Raw genomic sequence first — 18,810 nt, 5'->3', positions numbered from 1 at the left:
TCTAGAAGAGAATTTAGATCTGTAATTTCCCCTACATAGTCCCTTTTATTACTGACATACATATTTATAAGATATCTGGTTTTAGTTAAGGGTATATTCTGATATTTGAAAAAAAGTAAAATATAAAGACAGGAGCATAATTGTTATATGTATATAATAAGCCTAGAAGAGAAAAAACAAAAGAGTTGGGGAACTGAAGAAGTGGGTGTATACAATATCATTTTAACTATTTTGAGATGAAAATAAAATAATAAGATTAATCTACAAAATAATAAAAATTAAAATGAAAGAACAAAATGACATAAAATACCCTTCCTTTCTTCATTGTTATTAAGCCTTAATGAGTTAGACTGGTTTACATAAACACTGTAATATTTAACATGTATGTGCTTATTCTCCTTTTCCAAAATCACCAAAATTGACACTGGCAACAATTTAATATTTATCAATGGTTTAAAAAAAATCACTTATTTAGGGGTTTTCCTGCTGACTCAAACAGTAAAGAATCTACCTGCAATGCAGGAGACCCGGGTTCGATCTCTGGGTCGGGAAGATACCCTGCCTGGAGAATTCCATGGGACAGAAGAGCCTGGCGGGCCATAGTCCATGGGGTTGCAAAGAGTCAGACGTGACTGAGCGACTAACACACATATGCAATCACTTATTTGAAAATATTATATATATTTGATATCTATTTTGAGAATCATTTTATTGCTGGTATTAACTTTGTTAAATGTAAGATATAGAAATCAGTATAGGTTTTATGTGAAGATGTGTCTTGAGTTACAATAAGGATTTTAGAAAAGTAATTCATGTATTCTACTATTGTGTGAAAATTGTGTAAATCTTAATTATGTTGAATTGGTTCACAGTGCTCTTCAGGTCTACTATATCTTTCTACCTTTCTGTATGTTGTACTAATTTGGGGATTTTGATATTGAAACTCCACCTAAAAATCTTAATGTATTTACTTAAAATAATTGTAATATATAGTAGAGCTATACATAATCTTGTTCTGTATTTTCCAAGTCTCCTGTAAATGTGTTATCATTCTTTCATAATTTAAAAAAATTAAAAAGTAAATTCAGTGATGGAAAGTACACTAGAATATTAAACATGTATTTAATTTTCCAATTTTACTTTTGGCAGAGTGGCAAAAATTGTAGCTCCCAAAAAGATAAAACTGGCTGCAGCTGAAGGGGAGCTTAAAATTGCTATGGATGGTCTCAAAAAGAAGCAGGCAGCACTTCGGGACGTTCAGGACAAGCTGGCCAGGCTTCAGGACACACTCGAACTAAATAAACAAAAGAAAGCTGACTTAGAAAACCAGGTATAGTATAATACAGACAGACATAGGCAAATCTTCAGTTACTCTAAATAAGAATAATGTTCACGCAGCTACAAAAACAGCAATACTGTTTTCTTCCTGGTCAGGAGTTGGCAAACAGTGGACCACAGGATAAACCCACCTTTGTATGGCCCACAAGCTAATAATAACTTTGACATTTTTAAATGATTATACAAGTTTCTATATAATATCCTCAGTTTTGCCTCTTGGTCCATGAAGCCTATAATATTTATCTTCTGGCTCTTTATCCCACAAAAAGAAAAAAATCGCCAACCATCTCTACTATAGATTACTAGAATATTGAGCTAAATTATTTAAATCATTCTTCATTATGAGTGAGAGAATGGAAAACCAAACTGTTAAGTAACAGTTATGTGAAAGTTAATGGCAGAGCTGAGATTAGAACTCAACACCCAGAACCATACTGTGTCCACTGGAAATGTTTTTAAGACTAAAATCATTACTCCAACTTAGTGATACCTTTTGTAAAAAGTAATTGCTAGGATCTGATTATGTTCCCCAGAAAAGTCCAAGTATCTTGATATACAGTCAACATTTATTGAGTGCTTATCATGTGCAAGGCACTGTTGTTCTGAGAGCAATGTATATTATGTCACTGATTCTCACAAAAGCTTTCTGAGGGAGGTAATCTTTTTAGATTATTTTCTAGAAACTAAAGCACAGAAAAGTTAAGCAACTTGCTCATGGTCAACCCAGTTTCTAAGTTTAGATCCAAGTCCAGGCAATCTGACTCTAATACTTTTCTCTTTCCCATCCTACTAGGCTGCTTCTTTCTGTACAATATGTGCACAAATTCTGTATTTGTACAATCTGTGATATTGTGCTAATCTTAAAAATGTGTCCTATTATTTGACATGGTCTTCAAGTGATCAATTTTTGTTTAAATAATATAACTAACAGATAGATATGTGGTTGCTCACTGTAAACATTTTTCAACTGTGCTGTATGTTTGAAATTATTTGTTTTTCATAATAAAATGTTATAAAATTATGGTAATGTAAAATGAATATGTGTACTAAAAGCTTGCTTTTGGAAGAGAAATTTTGGTTAAAATTTTTTACATAGTAGTTTCTGATGACAACTTTATTATGGTCCAAGACCTGATTTAACATTTTAGTTGAGAGAAGAATGTGTGAAGAAAGAAACCAGGATGCAAAAGGTAATAAAAAGAGGGAAAATTTAAAAAAAAAAAAGAGGGAAAATTAACAGGAAAGGTTTTTAAAGAAGTGTCAAAAATCTTACTAATTACATACCTTCTGCTTTTTTTAAACCCATCTTTATATAAACTCTTATGGTATTCTATATGTTTAACACTAAAGGCATTTGTTATTATTAATATAAATATTAATAGCATAGGAAAAAGTACAAGCCAAATTCTCATTCTAAAATAATCTAAATGTCTCTATTTTTATCAATAATTTACTTCTTTTCATGTAAATTATTTTATTTTGAACTTTAAGATAACCTTTACTTAATCTTGTCATCCTCTAAAAATAATGATAAGTCACTTATAATTAATGAAAATAATTCAGATATTCCACTGGAACATTGCTATTGCATGGTTTAAAATGACTTTTGCCCAAGTTTTCCACATTTGTAATTATCCTTCCTCTTTTTTGAAAATAACATTGCTTAATTATGTATAATCAAACTTGGTTGACAGCCTTATGCACAAAGTAGGCTCTCAGCTATTGACTGATGTCCTAATTTAAGGTTAATTGCAAGTGTCTGAGTAGGCTGACACAATTTAGCAGCTTGGAAACTGTGCTTTGTAAGTAAGCATAAATTATTAAAACCTTTAAACATTTAACCTTTAAATTTATCATTAAATCAACTGTAAGTTAAATTAGGGGGAAACGTTCATAGAATATTTAAAATAAAATGCACTTTGATTATTAAAATGGAGGGTAAAACTTTCAGTGTCTCATAACTGTAGCTCATTTCCTTAAATAGAGCAGTTGTTTGTGTTATATGATAAATACCTCTTATGAGTTTCACAAATTAGATTAAAACACTCTCTTTACTATGAAAAAAGTCTAAAAGATCATGGACTCTCCAGTCTTCACAGTGAACTACTACTGTACGTTTTTCTTCCACAGAGAGCTAAAAAAGGAAAACTCGAGGTGTGACTTTGTAATTTAAAAATGTATCCCTGGGGTTAAAATCTGGCAGAATTTTTAACTTACTCTACTTGTAGGTGTTGATAAAAGTTTACTTCTATTTTTGAGGTTGACCTGTGCAGCAAAAAGCTAGAACGAGCTGAACAATTGATCGGAGGCCTTGGGGGTGAGAAAACACGATGGAGCCAGACAGCTCTGGAGTTGGGGCAGCTGTACATCAACCTGACGGGGGACATCCTTGTTTCTTCAGGGGTCGTGGCTTACCTTGGAGCCTTCACATCTAACTATCGACAGGTAGGGAATACTTGTCCACCTCTAGGGTCTCCTCTTGATCCTCCTGGTACATCCAACGTTAATCTTGGATTTTTTTGTTGTTGTTGTTTGGATTTCTTGCTAAGTATGAGGGAGAAAAATGTTCGCAAGTGATTTTTAGTTGTGTATTTTAATTATTCAGTAAGTTAGCTTGGTGACAAAAAAATACTATATTAAATACTCTTATAATTGTTTTAGAATTGTTTTTGAAACAAAAAGATCTACTTTAGCACATCATGTGAAATGGTAGGCCCTAGTAATAAAATTTTAGTTCTTATAAACAAGTATAAAGGTATCAGGATTTTTTTTGATGTTTTTAATCAACTACTCTCAATGAGTCTCAATAATAAATCATTTTCAAATGATTTCAGAAGCTAAAGCATCTTAAACCTTCAGTTTTAGTTTAGGAAAAGATGAGCCTGCCTAAAAACAATTGATCAGGGGCATCTTTCCTAAGAAAATAAATACCAAGTTCCCTGCTTCAAATTCCTACCCCTCTGATGAATTCTGCCTCAGTCTTATCCTTGACCCCACTCCTAACCCTACTTCTTCTCCCGGCTTTTTTCTTCCACTTTTCAGTTTCTTTCTCAATGAGACCCAGCATATTCTTCAGCTCTCTTTAGGAATACAACCCAGGACATGGCCCTTCCAAAGCAGAAGAAGGCAATGAGAATAAAGAGAAATTTGAAGCATTTGGCAATAGCTTCTGGTGTCAAGGGAGGAGAGAAAAATGAAAACCCACTTCTAAAGTGGGGCTTTGTCACTTTACAAAGCATTTGTTTTGTTCATGGTCTCAGTTGAGATTCACTTGATTTCAAGGTTTCTCTTAAGTAGGGTTGATTCTTGGAGGCCACTATTTTGGTTTGTTTGCTTGCTTTTAACCAAACTGGTTTAAATTCCTCATATTGATCATGCTTCTGTCTTCAGGCTTCTGAGTTCTTGAAGCCCTTGTCCTGGCACATGAGTTTCATATTCTTCTTAGCTTTCTGTCTTCATTTGTGTCTGAACAACTATCTACGATTATAGCCTCTACATGAAAGTGAAAGAGGAGAGTGAAGAAGTTTGCTTAAAACTCAACATTCAGAAAACTAAGATCATGGCATCTGTTCCCATCACTTTATGGCAAATAGATGGGGAAACAATGGAAACAGTGACAGACTTTATTTTGGGGGGCCCCCAAATCAGTGCAGATGGTGAGTGCAGCCACAAAATTAAAAGATGCTTGCTCCTTGGAAAAAAAGCTATGACCAACCTAGACAGCATATTAAAAAGCAGAGGCATTACTTTACCAACAAAGGTTCGTCTAGTCAAAGCTATGGTTTTTCCAGTAGTCATGTATGGATGTGAGAGTTGGACCATAAAGAAAGCTGAGCACTGAAGAATTGATGCTTTTGAACTGTGGTGTTGGAGAAGACTCTTGAGAGTCCCATGGACTGCAAGGAGATCCAACCAGTCCATTCTAAAGGAGATCAGTCCTGGGTGTTCATTGGAGGGACTGATGCTGAAGCTGAAACTTCAATACTTTGGCCACCTGGTGAGAATAACCAGCTCATTGGAAAAGACCCTAATGCTGGAAAAGATTGAAGACCGGAGGAGAAGGGGATGACAGAGGATGAGATGGTTGGATGGCATCATCAACGCAATGGATGTGAGTTTGAGTAGGCTCTGGGAGTTGGTGATGGACAGGGAGGCCTGGTGTGCTGCAGTCCATGGGGTTGCAAAGAATTGAATATGACTGAGCAACCGAACTGAACTGATAGCATTGACATCTTGTAGTTCAAATAATTAACATTTAATATGACACTATTTACCTAGTCTTAGACTTGTTTGCTTGACAGTTTTAGAGCCTGAGGCTTATAATGATTAAGAAAATTGCTCATAACCACACAGCTGGTTAATGACAGAGCAGAAATGAGACTTGTCATCACCCGAATCCTCACTGAGCCCTCTTTCTACTCTTCTACGTCAACTTGGACTAATGGAAGAAGTAGCTGCAGAGCTTCCTACACTTCTCTGTTAGTCCCCACTGTACCCTGAGTGTCTGCACTGCCTCCAGTGCCATGCTGAAAGTCAGCATTCTGGGGCACCCCTCCAAATCCAGCCCTCTCCAATGACTCCTTCCAAAACACAGCATCTTGTTCTCACTCCCTAGTCACCTGCTTCCACTAGAATGAGGGCTACCAGTTGGACCACCCACACAAATGCTTCTGAAAAGCATTGAGACCAGAACTGAGACCTTGAAATTTACTGACAGAAGCAAAGCAACACTTCAGCTAGACAAAAGATCTAAGCTCATAGCTTCTTCCATGAACTCACATCCACTGTCCCCACCTCTGATTCAAGTAGACACATCATCCCATCCCATCTAAGAAGACTTGAAGGCAATTTTATCTCTTCCTTGTTTTACTGTAGCAACCTAGGCTTTTACTTATCTAGTCTCTACTGTCACTGTTCCTTCCTTTGAATTTATTCTCCACGTCCTACACTGTAATCATTTATCTCTTTCTCCTGGGTCAGGGCAGCTGGCAATTTATGCTGCATCAAAAGTTTCCCATTTGATTCTAAACACAAGGGTAATAGTAGCAACTTCAGTTCTCTACCCAGATCCCCACCTGGCTTCCTGTGCTTTCACATCAAACAACCAGTGCCTGTTGTTTACTTTGGCTGACTTCCCTTGGGTTCTTAGAACCCACTTTGCCCAGCATCCAGTCCCATCACTTCATGGGAGATAGATGGGGAAACAGTGGAAACAGTGTCAGACTTTTTTTGGGGGGGGTTCAAAAATCACTGCAGATAGGGACTGCAGCCATGAAATTAAAAGACGCTTACTCCTTGGAAGGAAAGTTATGACCAACCTAGATAACATATTAAAAAGCAGAGACATTACTTTGCCAACAAAGGTTCGTCTAGTCAAGGCTATGGTTTTTCCTGTGGTCATGTATGGATATGAGAGTTGGACTGTGAAGAAGGCTGAGCGCCGAAGAATTGATGCTTTTGAACTGTGGTGTTGGAGAAGACTCTTGAGAGTCCCTTGGACTGCAAGGAGATCCAACCAGTCCATTCTGAAGGAGATCAGCCCTGGGATTTCTTTGGAAGGAATGATGCTAAAGCTGAAACTCCAGTACTTTGGCCACCTCATGCGAAGAGTTGACTCATTGGAAAAGACTCTGATGCTGGGAGGGATTGGGGGCAGGAGGATAAGGGGACGACAGAGGATGAGATGGCTGGATGGCATCACTGACTCGATGGACGTGAGTCTAGGTGAACTCCGGGAGTTGGTGATGGACAGGGAGGCCTGGCATGCTGCAATTCATGGGGTCGCAAAGAGTCGGACATGACTGAGCGACTGAACTGAACTGGAGAGCTAAAATTGCCTGGGAATTTACTTCCCTTTGAGATGGGCCTTAATGAAAGACAGATGTGAGAGCCTGAAGGTCTGTCTCCCTTCCTTCTGGTTGACACAAATCCATGGAATAACTTACACCCACTATAGGATAAAGCTGAAACTACCTGTGCAGAACTTTGGCCAATCCACCACCTTTTATTGGCTTCTTCCCCATCCTTATACTGACTCTCTTAATATCTCTTCCTTAATAAATCACTGCGGGGAGCCAGCAGGAGGCTTTCCGCCCGTGGCAAAGGTCGTGAGGAAGGAGGCTCGACATACGCAAAGGCGGGATTGAGCCTCAGGAGTCCCCCTGGAAATCCTCGAGCATCTACCCCCATAACCAGAGCCTGCCTACTTTACTACTTTGTGCTCTCACCTACACCTCTGACTTTACGGGGGGTTGTCCCCCACCACCTCTTTCGGAGAAGGAGTTAACTTAGAGCTCCAGTTAATAATAATTCCTGGGCATGACAGGAGTGTTCCAAACTTACAAACTCCTCTGAAGGTTCTCTAGCCTGCCTGACAGGCTTGTCCAGCCACATGTGATTGCTCACAGCCTCCCAACCGTGAGAGGCACGAGATGCTTTAAACCTTCTAAAAACAGGTTCCTTAGAAAAGTTAGAAAACCATTAGTATAAGTATAGTGGGCTGATTAGAAATTGTATTGGTGAAGGGTTTTTCATTTGTTGAGCCAATGTTTGTTGCTAAGACTCCACATCCCCTGCCCTTATACACATTAATGAATATATAGAAGAAATAAGTATTAACCTTTGATATAAATCACGTTAGACCTTAGGCTAAGTAAATTATTTCCTTAACTAAAACCCACTACACCCTCACCCTATAGGAATGTAACTTTATTTGGGTGGCGTCTGTTTTAAGAATAATCACCCCTGGAGAAATAAGTGTTGACTGACTGCTGTCACAAGGAGAGGGTCATAAATTGTCAGCAGGCCCCCCTGGCCAGAAGATGATGTAACACCCCTAATACCTCTGTATACATTTGTATGAAGCACCTGACTTTGATAAAAGTCAGTACTGCTGACCCTGTGTGACTTTTGTATAACATCTCAGTGTATAAAAACAGACTCTGGAAAATAAAGAATTGGGATCAGTTCCTCGAAAGACTGGTCTCCCCATGTCTCTCTCTCTCTCAAACTCTGGCTGAGTCTCCATCTGGAGTGCAGAGCTCGCCATGCTTACTAACTTTGCCTGGGCTTCTAAGATCCAACCAGGGAGGCCTCAGTGTCTCCTCTCCTTCGGGAGAATGGAAGGACACCTGCGGCCTACGTAAGTGGTGCAAGCTTCTTGTCTTGAAGTTTTATTGGTTTCCCGCGTAAACCGAGCTACTCAGCCTCTTTTCTCCACTGAATTTTCCTGCTGAGCTATCCTCATTCTATTACTCTTTATATCTCTAATTAATATTTAAATAAGTCGCCGACACCGTCCCCGCTTCGAATACCCTGGATCAGCTGGGGCTGGACCCCGACAAATCACTTCACGTAAATCTTCATGTCAGAGTCTGCTACTAGGAAACCCAAGTGAGGCAAAAGGCTTTAAAACAATCTTGGTTTTTTTATTTTTTCACTCTAACATCAAAGGTTTTGGATACCAAGAGCCCATAGTAAGTAGCTACAGCCCCTCTGTCCAGTCTTGAACCTGAGTAGTTGTCAATTATTCATCCACCCTTTTAGATTTTCTAGTACTCCTCATGATAAAATGTAGAAAATTCCAATTCTCCTGACATTACTGGGGCCACATGTTTGATTGTAATGCCCATGCCAGTCTCAAAGACAAAATTCTACGTTGCTGTAAGGACATACAGGCCCTGGAGTTGAATTAATTTGAACTTTTCTTTTTTTTTGGGGGGGGGGGACGTTTAAAATTGATTTTTAATGTTAATTTTTCTTTTTCTTAAATTAATTAATTTATTTATTTTACTTTACAATATTGAATTGGTTTTGCCATTCATCAACATGCATCCGCCATGGGTGTACACGTGTTCCCCATCCTGAACCCCCCTCCCACGTCCCTTTCCATACCATCCCTCTGGGTCATCCCAGTGCACCAGCCCCAAGCTTCGTGTATCCTGCATCGAACCTGGACTGGCGATTCGTTTCTTATATGATATTATACATGTTTTAATTTGAAATTTTAAAGAGATCTTTCCCTACCGATAATCAAAGTCAAAACTGCTCTGGTGGTGGTACATACTTTCACCAAATTGTTGTTCAGTCACTCAGTCACATCTGACTTTTTGTGACCCCATGGACTGCAGCACACCAGTTTCCCTGTCCTTCACCATCTCCTGGAGCTTGCTCAAACTCATGTCCATTGAGTTGGTGATGCCATTCAACCATCTTGTCCTCTGTTGTCCCCTTCTCCTCTTTCCTTCAATCTTTCCCAGCATCAGGGGCTTTTCTAAGGAGTTGGCTCTTCACATTAGGTGGCCAAAACATTGGAACTTCAGCTTCAGCATCAGTCCTTCCAATGAATATTCAGGGTTGATTTCCTTTAGGATTGACTGGTTTGATCTCCTTGCTGTACAAGAGACTCTCAAGAGTCTTCCCCAACACCACGGTTCAAAAGCATCAATTCTTCAGTGTTCAGCCATCTTTATGGTCTGACTCTCACATCCATACATGACTATTGGAAAAGCCATAGCTTTGACTATATGGACCTTTGTCAGGAAAGTAATGTCTGCTTTTTAATACACCATCTAGGTTTGTGATAGCTTTTCTTCCAAACAAGATATCACCCTGAATGGTCAGTTTTCCATTTCCACCATCTATTTTGCCACCTGATTATTAGCCAGGGTTCTTGGCTTGTATTTTTATGTGCTCGTTCAGAGGCCCTCATGTTAATTTAACTTATTCTCTGCTGCTACATTCCTATAGATGTTGAATTGAGCCACTTAAATTTCTAACCAGAGTTCATCTGTGATGACATACTATACCTGTCAACTGTGGCTCAGACCATGAACTCCTTATTGCCAAATTCAGACTGAAATTGAAGAAAGTAGGGAAAACCACTAGACCATTCAGGTATGACCTAAATCAAATCCCTTATGATTATACAGTGGAATTGAGAAATAGATTTAAGGGCCTAGATCTGATAGATAGAGTGCCTGATGAACTATGGAATGAGGTTCATGACATTGTACAGGAGACAGGGATCAAGACCATTCCCATGGAAAAGAAATGCAAAAAAGCCAAATGGCTGTCTGGGGAGGCCTTACAAATAGCTGTGAAAAGAAGAGAAGCAAAAAGCAAAGGAGAAAAGGAAAGATATAAACATCTGAAAGCAGAGTTCCAAAGAATAGCAAGAAGAGATAAGAAAGCCTTCTTCAGCGATCAATGCAAAGAAATAGAGGAAAACAACAGAATGGGAAAGACTAGGGATCTCTTCAAGAAAATCAGAGATACCAAAGGAACATTTCATGCAAAGATGAGCTCAATAAAGGACAGAAATGGTATGGACCTAACAGAAGCAGAAGATATTAAGAAGAGATGGCAAGAATACACAGAAGAACTGTACAAAAAAGATCTTCATGACCCAGATAATCACGATGGTGTGATCACTGACCTAGAGCCAGACATCCTGGAATGTGAAGTCAAGCGGGCCTTAGAAAGCAGCACTACGAACAAAGCTAGTGGAGGTGATGGAATTCCAGTTGAGCTTATTCCAAATCCTGAAAGATGATGCTGTGAAAGTGCTGCATTCAATATGCCAGCAAATTTGGAAAACTCAGCAGTGGCCACAGGACTGGAAAAGGTCAGTTTTCATTCCAATCCCAAAGAAAGGCAATGCCAAAGAATGCTCAAACTACCACACAATTGCACTCATCTCACACGCTAGTAAAGTAATGCTCAAAATTCTCCAAGCCAGGCTTCAGCAATACGTGAACCATGAACTTCCTGATGTTCAAGCTGGTTTTAGAAAAGGCCGAGGAACCAGAGATCAAATTGCCAACATTCGCTGGATCATAGAAAAGCAAGGGAGTTCCAGAAAAACATCTATTTCTGCTTTATTGACTATGCCAAAGCCTTTGACTGTGTGGATCACAATAAACTGTGGAAAATTCTGAAAGAGATGGGAATACCAGACCACGTGATCTGCCTCTTGAGAAATTTGTCTGCAGGTCAGGAAGCAACAGTTAGAACTGGACATGGAACAACAGACTGGTTCCAAATAGGAAAAGGAGTTCGTCAAGGCTGTATATTGTCACCCTGTTTATTTAACTTATATGCAGAGTACATCATGAGAACGCTGGACTGGAAGAAGCACAAGCTGGAATCAAGATTGCCGGGAGAAATATCAATAACCTCAGATATGCAGATGACAACCACTCTTATGGCAGAAAGTGAAGAGGAACTAAAAACCCTCTTGATGAAAGTGAAAGAGGAGAGTGAAAAAGTTGGCTTAAGGCTCAACATTCCAAAAATGAAGATCATGGCATCCGGTCCCATCACTTCATGGGAAATAAAAAACGCAGACGATACTTAGTAAGTATTCAATAGTGTGCTGTCTTAACTCAATCTTGAATCATGATTAACAACTCTGAATTCCCCTTTATAGGCAGTTTGCTAAGCCCTCACCTCAACCATTTGCCTTATCAGGCTATGATAATCCTGGGTTACAATAGGCACATACCCAACTTCCAGAGGGCTTCCCTTGTGGCTCAGCTGGTAAAGAATACACCTGCAATGTGGGAGACCTGGGTTCAATTCCTGGGTTGGGAAGATTCCCTGGAGAAGGGAAAGGCTACCCCCTCTAGTATTCTGGCCTGGAGAATTCCATGGACTATATCGTCCATGGACTCACAAGAAGTCGGACACGACTGAGTGACTTTCACTTTCACAACTTCCAGAGACCCCCCAGATACCTAGTCCCTTCTTCCCAGTGCCTGTGGAACTACTCCAGAGACCAGTCCTCAGGAAGCCCAGGAAACCTAGCCAACTCCACACCACTCTGCTTGACATTTGTAAACTGCCCCCTGCAGTTCAAGCTCACTATTACCCTGTGTCAGGTATAGCCTCCTGTTGGGGAGGTTTCTCTATTTGGAGCTTTGAGTAATGGAGTTCTGCCTCTCATCTAATGAGTGACTTTATGTTGTGTCCCACCATCCAAGAAAGCCTTAATCATACCTAAGATCATATAATTATGACAGAAAAGCCTGGTAGGAAACACTTTAATCAAAACAAAAGTATCATCTATAAATGGACAGTGTGAAAATTCTGTGCCATGGATGGGGCTGCAGTGAGAAGAACACAGTATCATTTTGTCGATATTCCTGACAAAGGTTCATAATCTGAATTGACTCTTGAGAGAACATCACACAGACGCAGCTGTGGGCCATTCTAGGGAATAACCAGGTAATCAAGGTCATGAAAGGCATCAATTGTCCCCAAACCATCATAGCGTTTTCATGTACCAAAGGAATATTGGTCCAGTCTACTCAGTAGGAACCTGAGGGAGATGGTAGTACCTACCATGCCCTCTTGGCTAGGCACACACTTGGCACACACAGCATCTTTATTTGCCCATGGACTGGTATCAATACCACATATATATGCCCCTTCCTAACCTATTTTCTCTCCAGTCATATTTTTCACTATTTCTGAACCCTTTGGTCTGTAACCTCATATTGGACCTTGATTTCTGATTTTCTGAGTATGAACCTAAGCTTGATGCACCATTTTGTATTCTTGAGCATCCTAGCACACTGTGCCCCAGGTAGGGTAAGCAAAACTCCAGTGTGTGGCCTGATTCTTATTTGTGCCTAAGAGCCCAGCTATAGTCCCACCCCCAGAATAAGTGAGAGTCTGATACAGATGTTTTCTGTGTCCCCTACTGGTTCAAATTGGATTTACTTTCGTACCACAATATTATAGTAATATTGACTTTCATAACTTAAAGAAAAATATATAGAAAACATGGTAACCTCCATCTACTTTGTCAAATGAAGCTTTAGAATCATAATTGGCAATTATTTTTCCATATATGAAGTTCTGAATTCACTAGTAAGTGATCTATCTAATTTTACCTTAAACAGTAGATATAATTTTCATTTGAATACATAGTAGAGCTTCTGAATTATAATTTTACTTAAAAATATGATGAACACAAATCAACTTTAAGGTAGTTTCAACCATGATTTGTTGGCTCAAAGTATAATTGAGGATTTACAAAACAGCCTCATTTTTATATCTCTTTGTGTATGTCTCAAAGAACCAAATCAAGGAGTGGACAAATTTGTGCAAAAGAAGAGATATCCCCTGCTCTGAAGATTATTCCCTTATGAATATCCTGGGAGAAGCAGTGACAATTCGACCTGGAATATTGCTGGATTACCTTCTGACTCATTTTCTATTGATAATGGGATTATCATAATGTAAGGAAATATTTTTTTCTCACAAATGTTCTCTGTCAATCAGTAGATTGTTTATCTGTATACCTTTTTTTAATGCAGCTAGGTAAACTTTTATAGTATTGAAAAAAATTGCTTAATAGTTAAATTAAATATGGATGAGCACATCCTTCTCCAATTAATGTTGGAAGCATGTTGAGTATTGGAGACAGTAGTAATTAAACTAAAAACCACAGATGACTTTTGCTTAATTTTTAATCAATTTTAGCAAATAGCGCAAAACCTGCCATAAGTGAATGAAGTCCAAATTTTTATTCTCATAGAACACAGGGTTGGTTATTGTAGGTTAATGAAACATCCAGGGGTAAGTTTGTGGTGATGATGTCTTAGTCCCTGCTGGGTGTGGGACCACCTTAAGTGGTAATGGATATATTTCTGGGTCCTGGACTGACTGGGGCTTTTCAAAAGTGGTGCTATTCCTAGAATCTCCTGGTTAGTAAATAAAACCCATGGAGATGAGGTTGGGAGAATACTGGAGGCTCATCCATCCTTACCTTTCCTTGGGGTCTTTGCCTTTCAGTAGCCAAGAACTTCACTCTGCCCTACTGTAAGGACAACTATTAATTGTGTTATGTTCAAGGTCACATTATGAAGGGTCTTCTGTCACTGGGCCAGTCTTCTTGGAGGTTTTAGCATGTTAGGAATAGCACAAGTAAACCATCAGTAGCAAACATTCGGTTTTGTCTTACATGTTTTGATTAGTTGTTAGTTTACTACTGATAAAACTTGATATGATATTACTTAAAGTAAAAATGGTTGAGGCATGTAAATGTTTAAAACAGAATTAGCCACCATGGGTAAAAACCAGTTATTACTGTTTTATGAGTAATATTTATGAAAATTATTCTACAAATTAAAATTATAGTGAACAAATTTCTTAACTGTTCAGCAAATGATCCTGACGTATGGATTTTTATAGCATTTTATTTACTGGATTATTGTAAAGGACTAAACTTTCCCAGGAAATACTACTCAGCCACAAAAAAGATGAATCCTGCCACTTGTAACAAACATGGATGGACCTTGAGGGTATTATGCTAAGTGAAATAAGTCAGATGGAAAAAGACAAATACTGTATGTTTTCACTCCTATGTGAAATATTAAATAAGTAAGTAGATCAATAATAAACAAAACAAGCAAACACATGGATACAGAGAGCAAAGTGGTTACCAGAGAGGAAGGGGTGTGAGGGGAAGGTGAGATAGGTAAAGGGAATCAAAGGTTTGGTAGTGAATGGAAACTAATCCTTTGGTGGTGAGCATCCTGCAGAAGTCAAAATGTAATATTATACAAGTAACAATGATAATAAAATTTTATTTTAAAATTTCGGTAGAAATATAAAGAAGTCTCCTTTTACCTTGTCCAGCTGGACCGATTATCTTCAGCCTCAATAATAGTCCAGTTGTTGTTGCTGCTGCTGCTGCTGTTTCCCTCTCAGAAAAAACCTTTGCTCTTCTCAAACGGTTGTGAAATAATTGATAATGTCCATGTAGTAGTAGTTATGCATTTATTATTTTGGTTTGTGATTTATATTCCTTTGTTCTACTAGTAGGACATCTAAACCTATTCCTATAACTGTTATCTATTCAGTGGGAGAATAATACACTTGTTAGTTTCCAGCAATAACTACCCTTTCTTTTAGGTCCAGTCATATTTCAATAATACTGGAACTGTTGATGAGTATTTCCACTTTTAAGATTCCCAAATCTTTCAGTGATTATTTTTCAAGATGAACTCCCATTTCAGGAAGTAGAAAATAGTTTACTGAGCCATAACCCCTACGTGTTTGCTATTTGTTTGTAAAAGTGTTGTATTCTTAGCAAGAAGTAATGGTAGAAAACCTTACTAAAGAAGGAAATAGTAACATTTTTCATTCTTGGTTTTTTTTGTCAATGATTTGGTAATCTTTTACTGAGAGGTTTCAGGAATAGGTTAAGGGTGATCATTTTGAGGGTCTCCCAAGTGACTCAACGGTAAGAATCCATCTGCCAGTGTAGGAGATACAGGTTTTATCCCTGACTGGGAAGATTTCCTGTAGTAGGAATGACAATAGGCTCCAGGATTCTTGCCTGGAAAATTTCTTGGACAAAAAGAGCTGGCGGGCTACAGCCCAAAAAGGGTCACAAAGATTCGGACACAACTGAGGGAGTGAGTGCGCATGCTTGATCATTTTGAAGTGTCAGATAAGTGTTCCTTGTCAGTGTCTTCTTCCTTCCCCAGAGATACTTACTTGATAATAGTATCTAATTACAGAGCACTTACTAAAGACCTGATTTGTGTTAGATACTTTTTCACATACTATCTCAGCTGAAGGGAGGAGTCAATAATTTAGGAAACTGGAAGAATATATAAAATTTGACAAGTTAGAACATACTTAACTTTTAGAGCTACTGATCACTTGAAGGTCCTTGGCTGATCAGAATTTAAAGGACTAGTGATAACACTGAATGTAATTGGATATATCTGAAATGTTTCACAGGGAAAAGTATTGGGATTATTTAGCAGTTTGGTGAGTAGGTCATACTATATCCAATATAACTCTGCTTCTAAATAAATGTCTTTAAGTTTTAATTCTACAGGAGTCAGATAAATTAGGTTTATTCAGCAGCAATAATAACTGAGAGAGAACACCCACTTTATTTGTCTGTTTTGATCAATTTTGTGTATGTATGTGTGTGTGTGTAAGAGGAAACAGCAAATCTTTGAAATGCACCACTGCTATATATCTAAATTCCTTCCTTCCCATGCAGACTGCATATATCATCATGTTGTTCAGTCACTAAGTCGTGTCTGACTGTTTGTGACCCATGGACTGCAGCATGCCAGGCTTCCCTGTCCTTCACTATCTCTCTCAGAGTTTTCTCAAACTCATGTCCATTGAGTGATGATGCCATCCAACCATGGTGTGGTTGATATCATTGAAATTTAGATGTAACAGATTATTATTTTTCTGTTTTACATCTGATTTTTGTTGCCCTCTTCCCCATTTCTTGTTATTTTAGAATATTTGAATGGATCCACCATTTTTAGTACCCATTTTAATTAATCAATTTTTAACTATAATACTTTTGCCTTATTTTTCAGTACAAATTTTCACAATCTATCTAGAGATTTATACCATTTCAGTTAAAACGTAGAAGCCTTGTAACTGTACAAGTCCCCTCCACCCTCCCCCTGATTATGCTATTGTAGTCATAAGTATTGGAGAAGGCAATGGCACCCCACTCCAGTACTTTTGCCTGGAAAATCCCATGGATGGAGGAGCCTGGTAGGCTGCAGTCCACGGGGTCGCTAGAGTCGGACACGACTGAGCGACTTCACTTTCACTTTTCACTTTCATGCATTGGAGAAGGAAATGGCAACCACTCTAGTGTTCTTGCCTGGAGATCCCAGGGACAGGGAAGCCTGGTGTGCTGTCGTCTCTGGGTCGCACAGAATCAGACACGACTGAAGCAACTTAGTAGCAGTCATATGTGTTACATGCATTGAAACTCTGCCCGTCCACACACACTCAGTGTTTTGCCTCAGTATTCATATACATTGAAAGAACTTAAGAGGGGGAAATAGCCTGTTGTATTTACCATTTTTGGGTCCTCATTTATTTCTAAAGTTCACTGTAGCATCATTTCCCCTAAGGGTGAAGAACTTTAGCATTAGCATCTGTTTAGAGTAGATCTGCTGGCCCATATTTTGAGAACATCTTCATTTTGCCTTTATTCTTAAAGGATATTTTCGGTGGACATGGAATGCTGGGTTGACCGTTCTTTTCTTTCAACACTTTAAATATGTTTTACTGTGTTTTGTTCATGATTTCTGATATAATCTGCAGTCTTTTGAATAATTGACATCTAAATGTAATATATCATTACTCTCTGATGCTTTAAAAATATATTTTTTTCAAATCTTTGGTTCTCAGCAGTTTGATTATAATGAGGCTGGGTGTGGGTGGGGGTTTTTTGGTTTTTTAGTTTTCCTTTTTCAGAATTGAGTTTTGTGAAGCTGTGAATTTACGTGTTTCACTGAATTTAGGCAAGTTTCAACAGTTTTTTAAAATATGTTTTCACACACCAATCTGTTTCTTCTTTCTAGCCCAAATGACATGAACATTAAACCTTTTAATATTTTCTCACAAGTCTTTGAGACTCTATTTCTTTTTTTACTATCCTTTTTATTATTCAAATAGGATAATTTTTATTCATAAGTCATCAAGTTCACTGATTGTCTACTATTGAGTTCTTACAGTGAATTTTTATTTCAGATATTTTCCTTTTCAGTTCTAAAATTTTTCATATGATCTTGTCATATTTCTATTTTATATGCTAGAATACCTCTTTCCATTTGTTTTTTAAAAGTTACTCACCTTTACCAAATGAAGTGTTGTTATAAATAACTGCTTAAAGGGTTCTTTTTTTGAAGTCAAATTTATCGTTGCTTTCCTTTATTCTTTTTTTTTAATATAAATTTATTTATTTTAACTGGAGGCTAGTTACTTTTACAATATTGTATTGGTTTTGCCATACATCAACATGAATCTGCACGGGTGTTTGAGAATTAGTCAATTCTGGTGCTTTGTATATTGAGTAATTTTGGATTGAATCCTGTAATAGCAGCATGAACAGGTTATGAACACCTCAGACTCTAGGCACAAGAGGTCCCCTTTTCCAGCTTTCTATCCAGAGAGAGAGATTTTCACTCAGTGTTTTGGGTGACCGCATCACCAGCGCTCTGCTGTGGTAATGCTGTAATGTGGGAGGGCTGACCTGCGGGCAGGGGAGAGAGAACAGAGAGATCCCCTCAGTGCTCTCTGGCTCACGCGTGATTATTTTCTCAGTCTTCTGTTTTGAGTTTCTGCTACCTGTGCCTGCTGCACGGATCCCTGCATTAGGCCTATTCTCAGATCAAAACAGAAGACAGAAAACACACACATGCACGCACACATGTACAAGAAGGTCACCATCCCTTATCCGTCATTCCTCAAGCTTTAACTTTTCTTCCGTTCACTTTATTACTTACTTTTTAGAATCTGCAAATAGTTGATTTTTGTATTTTGTCCTACTGTCTTCAGTTGTAATCAGTGCAGATACAGGCTTTAATGAACTTCACAGGTTTGGTCAACACCAGAAGTCCTTTCTTCTGAATTTGAGATGGTGTTCTTTGGACAGTATTCTTCATTCAGGTGTAATCTCTTATA

General features: G+C 38.3%; 1 protein-coding gene across 1 annotated transcript in view; it reads left to right on the top strand.

The window, feature by feature from the left end:
* DNAH7 (dynein axonemal heavy chain 7) overlaps positions 1 to 18,810 on the top strand; it is a 273,330-nt gene that overhangs the window by 166,338 nt on the left and 88,182 nt on the right. The window contains exons 45-46 of the mRNA XM_027563310.1: positions 1,150 to 1,330; positions 3,598 to 3,783. Coding sequence (XP_027419111.1) covers positions 1,150 to 1,330; positions 3,598 to 3,783 — 367 coding nt within the window. The remainder of the gene's footprint in view (positions 1 to 1,149; positions 1,331 to 3,597; positions 3,784 to 18,810) is intronic.

Source organism: Bos indicus x Bos taurus, chromosome 2 (genome assembly GCF_003369695.1).
Source record: "Bos indicus x Bos taurus breed Angus x Brahman F1 hybrid chromosome 2, Bos_hybrid_MaternalHap_v2.0, whole genome shotgun sequence".
NCBI lineage: Eukaryota > Metazoa > Chordata > Mammalia > Artiodactyla > Bovidae > Bos > Bos indicus x Bos taurus.
This window is presented reverse-complemented; position numbering and strand designations above follow the sequence as displayed.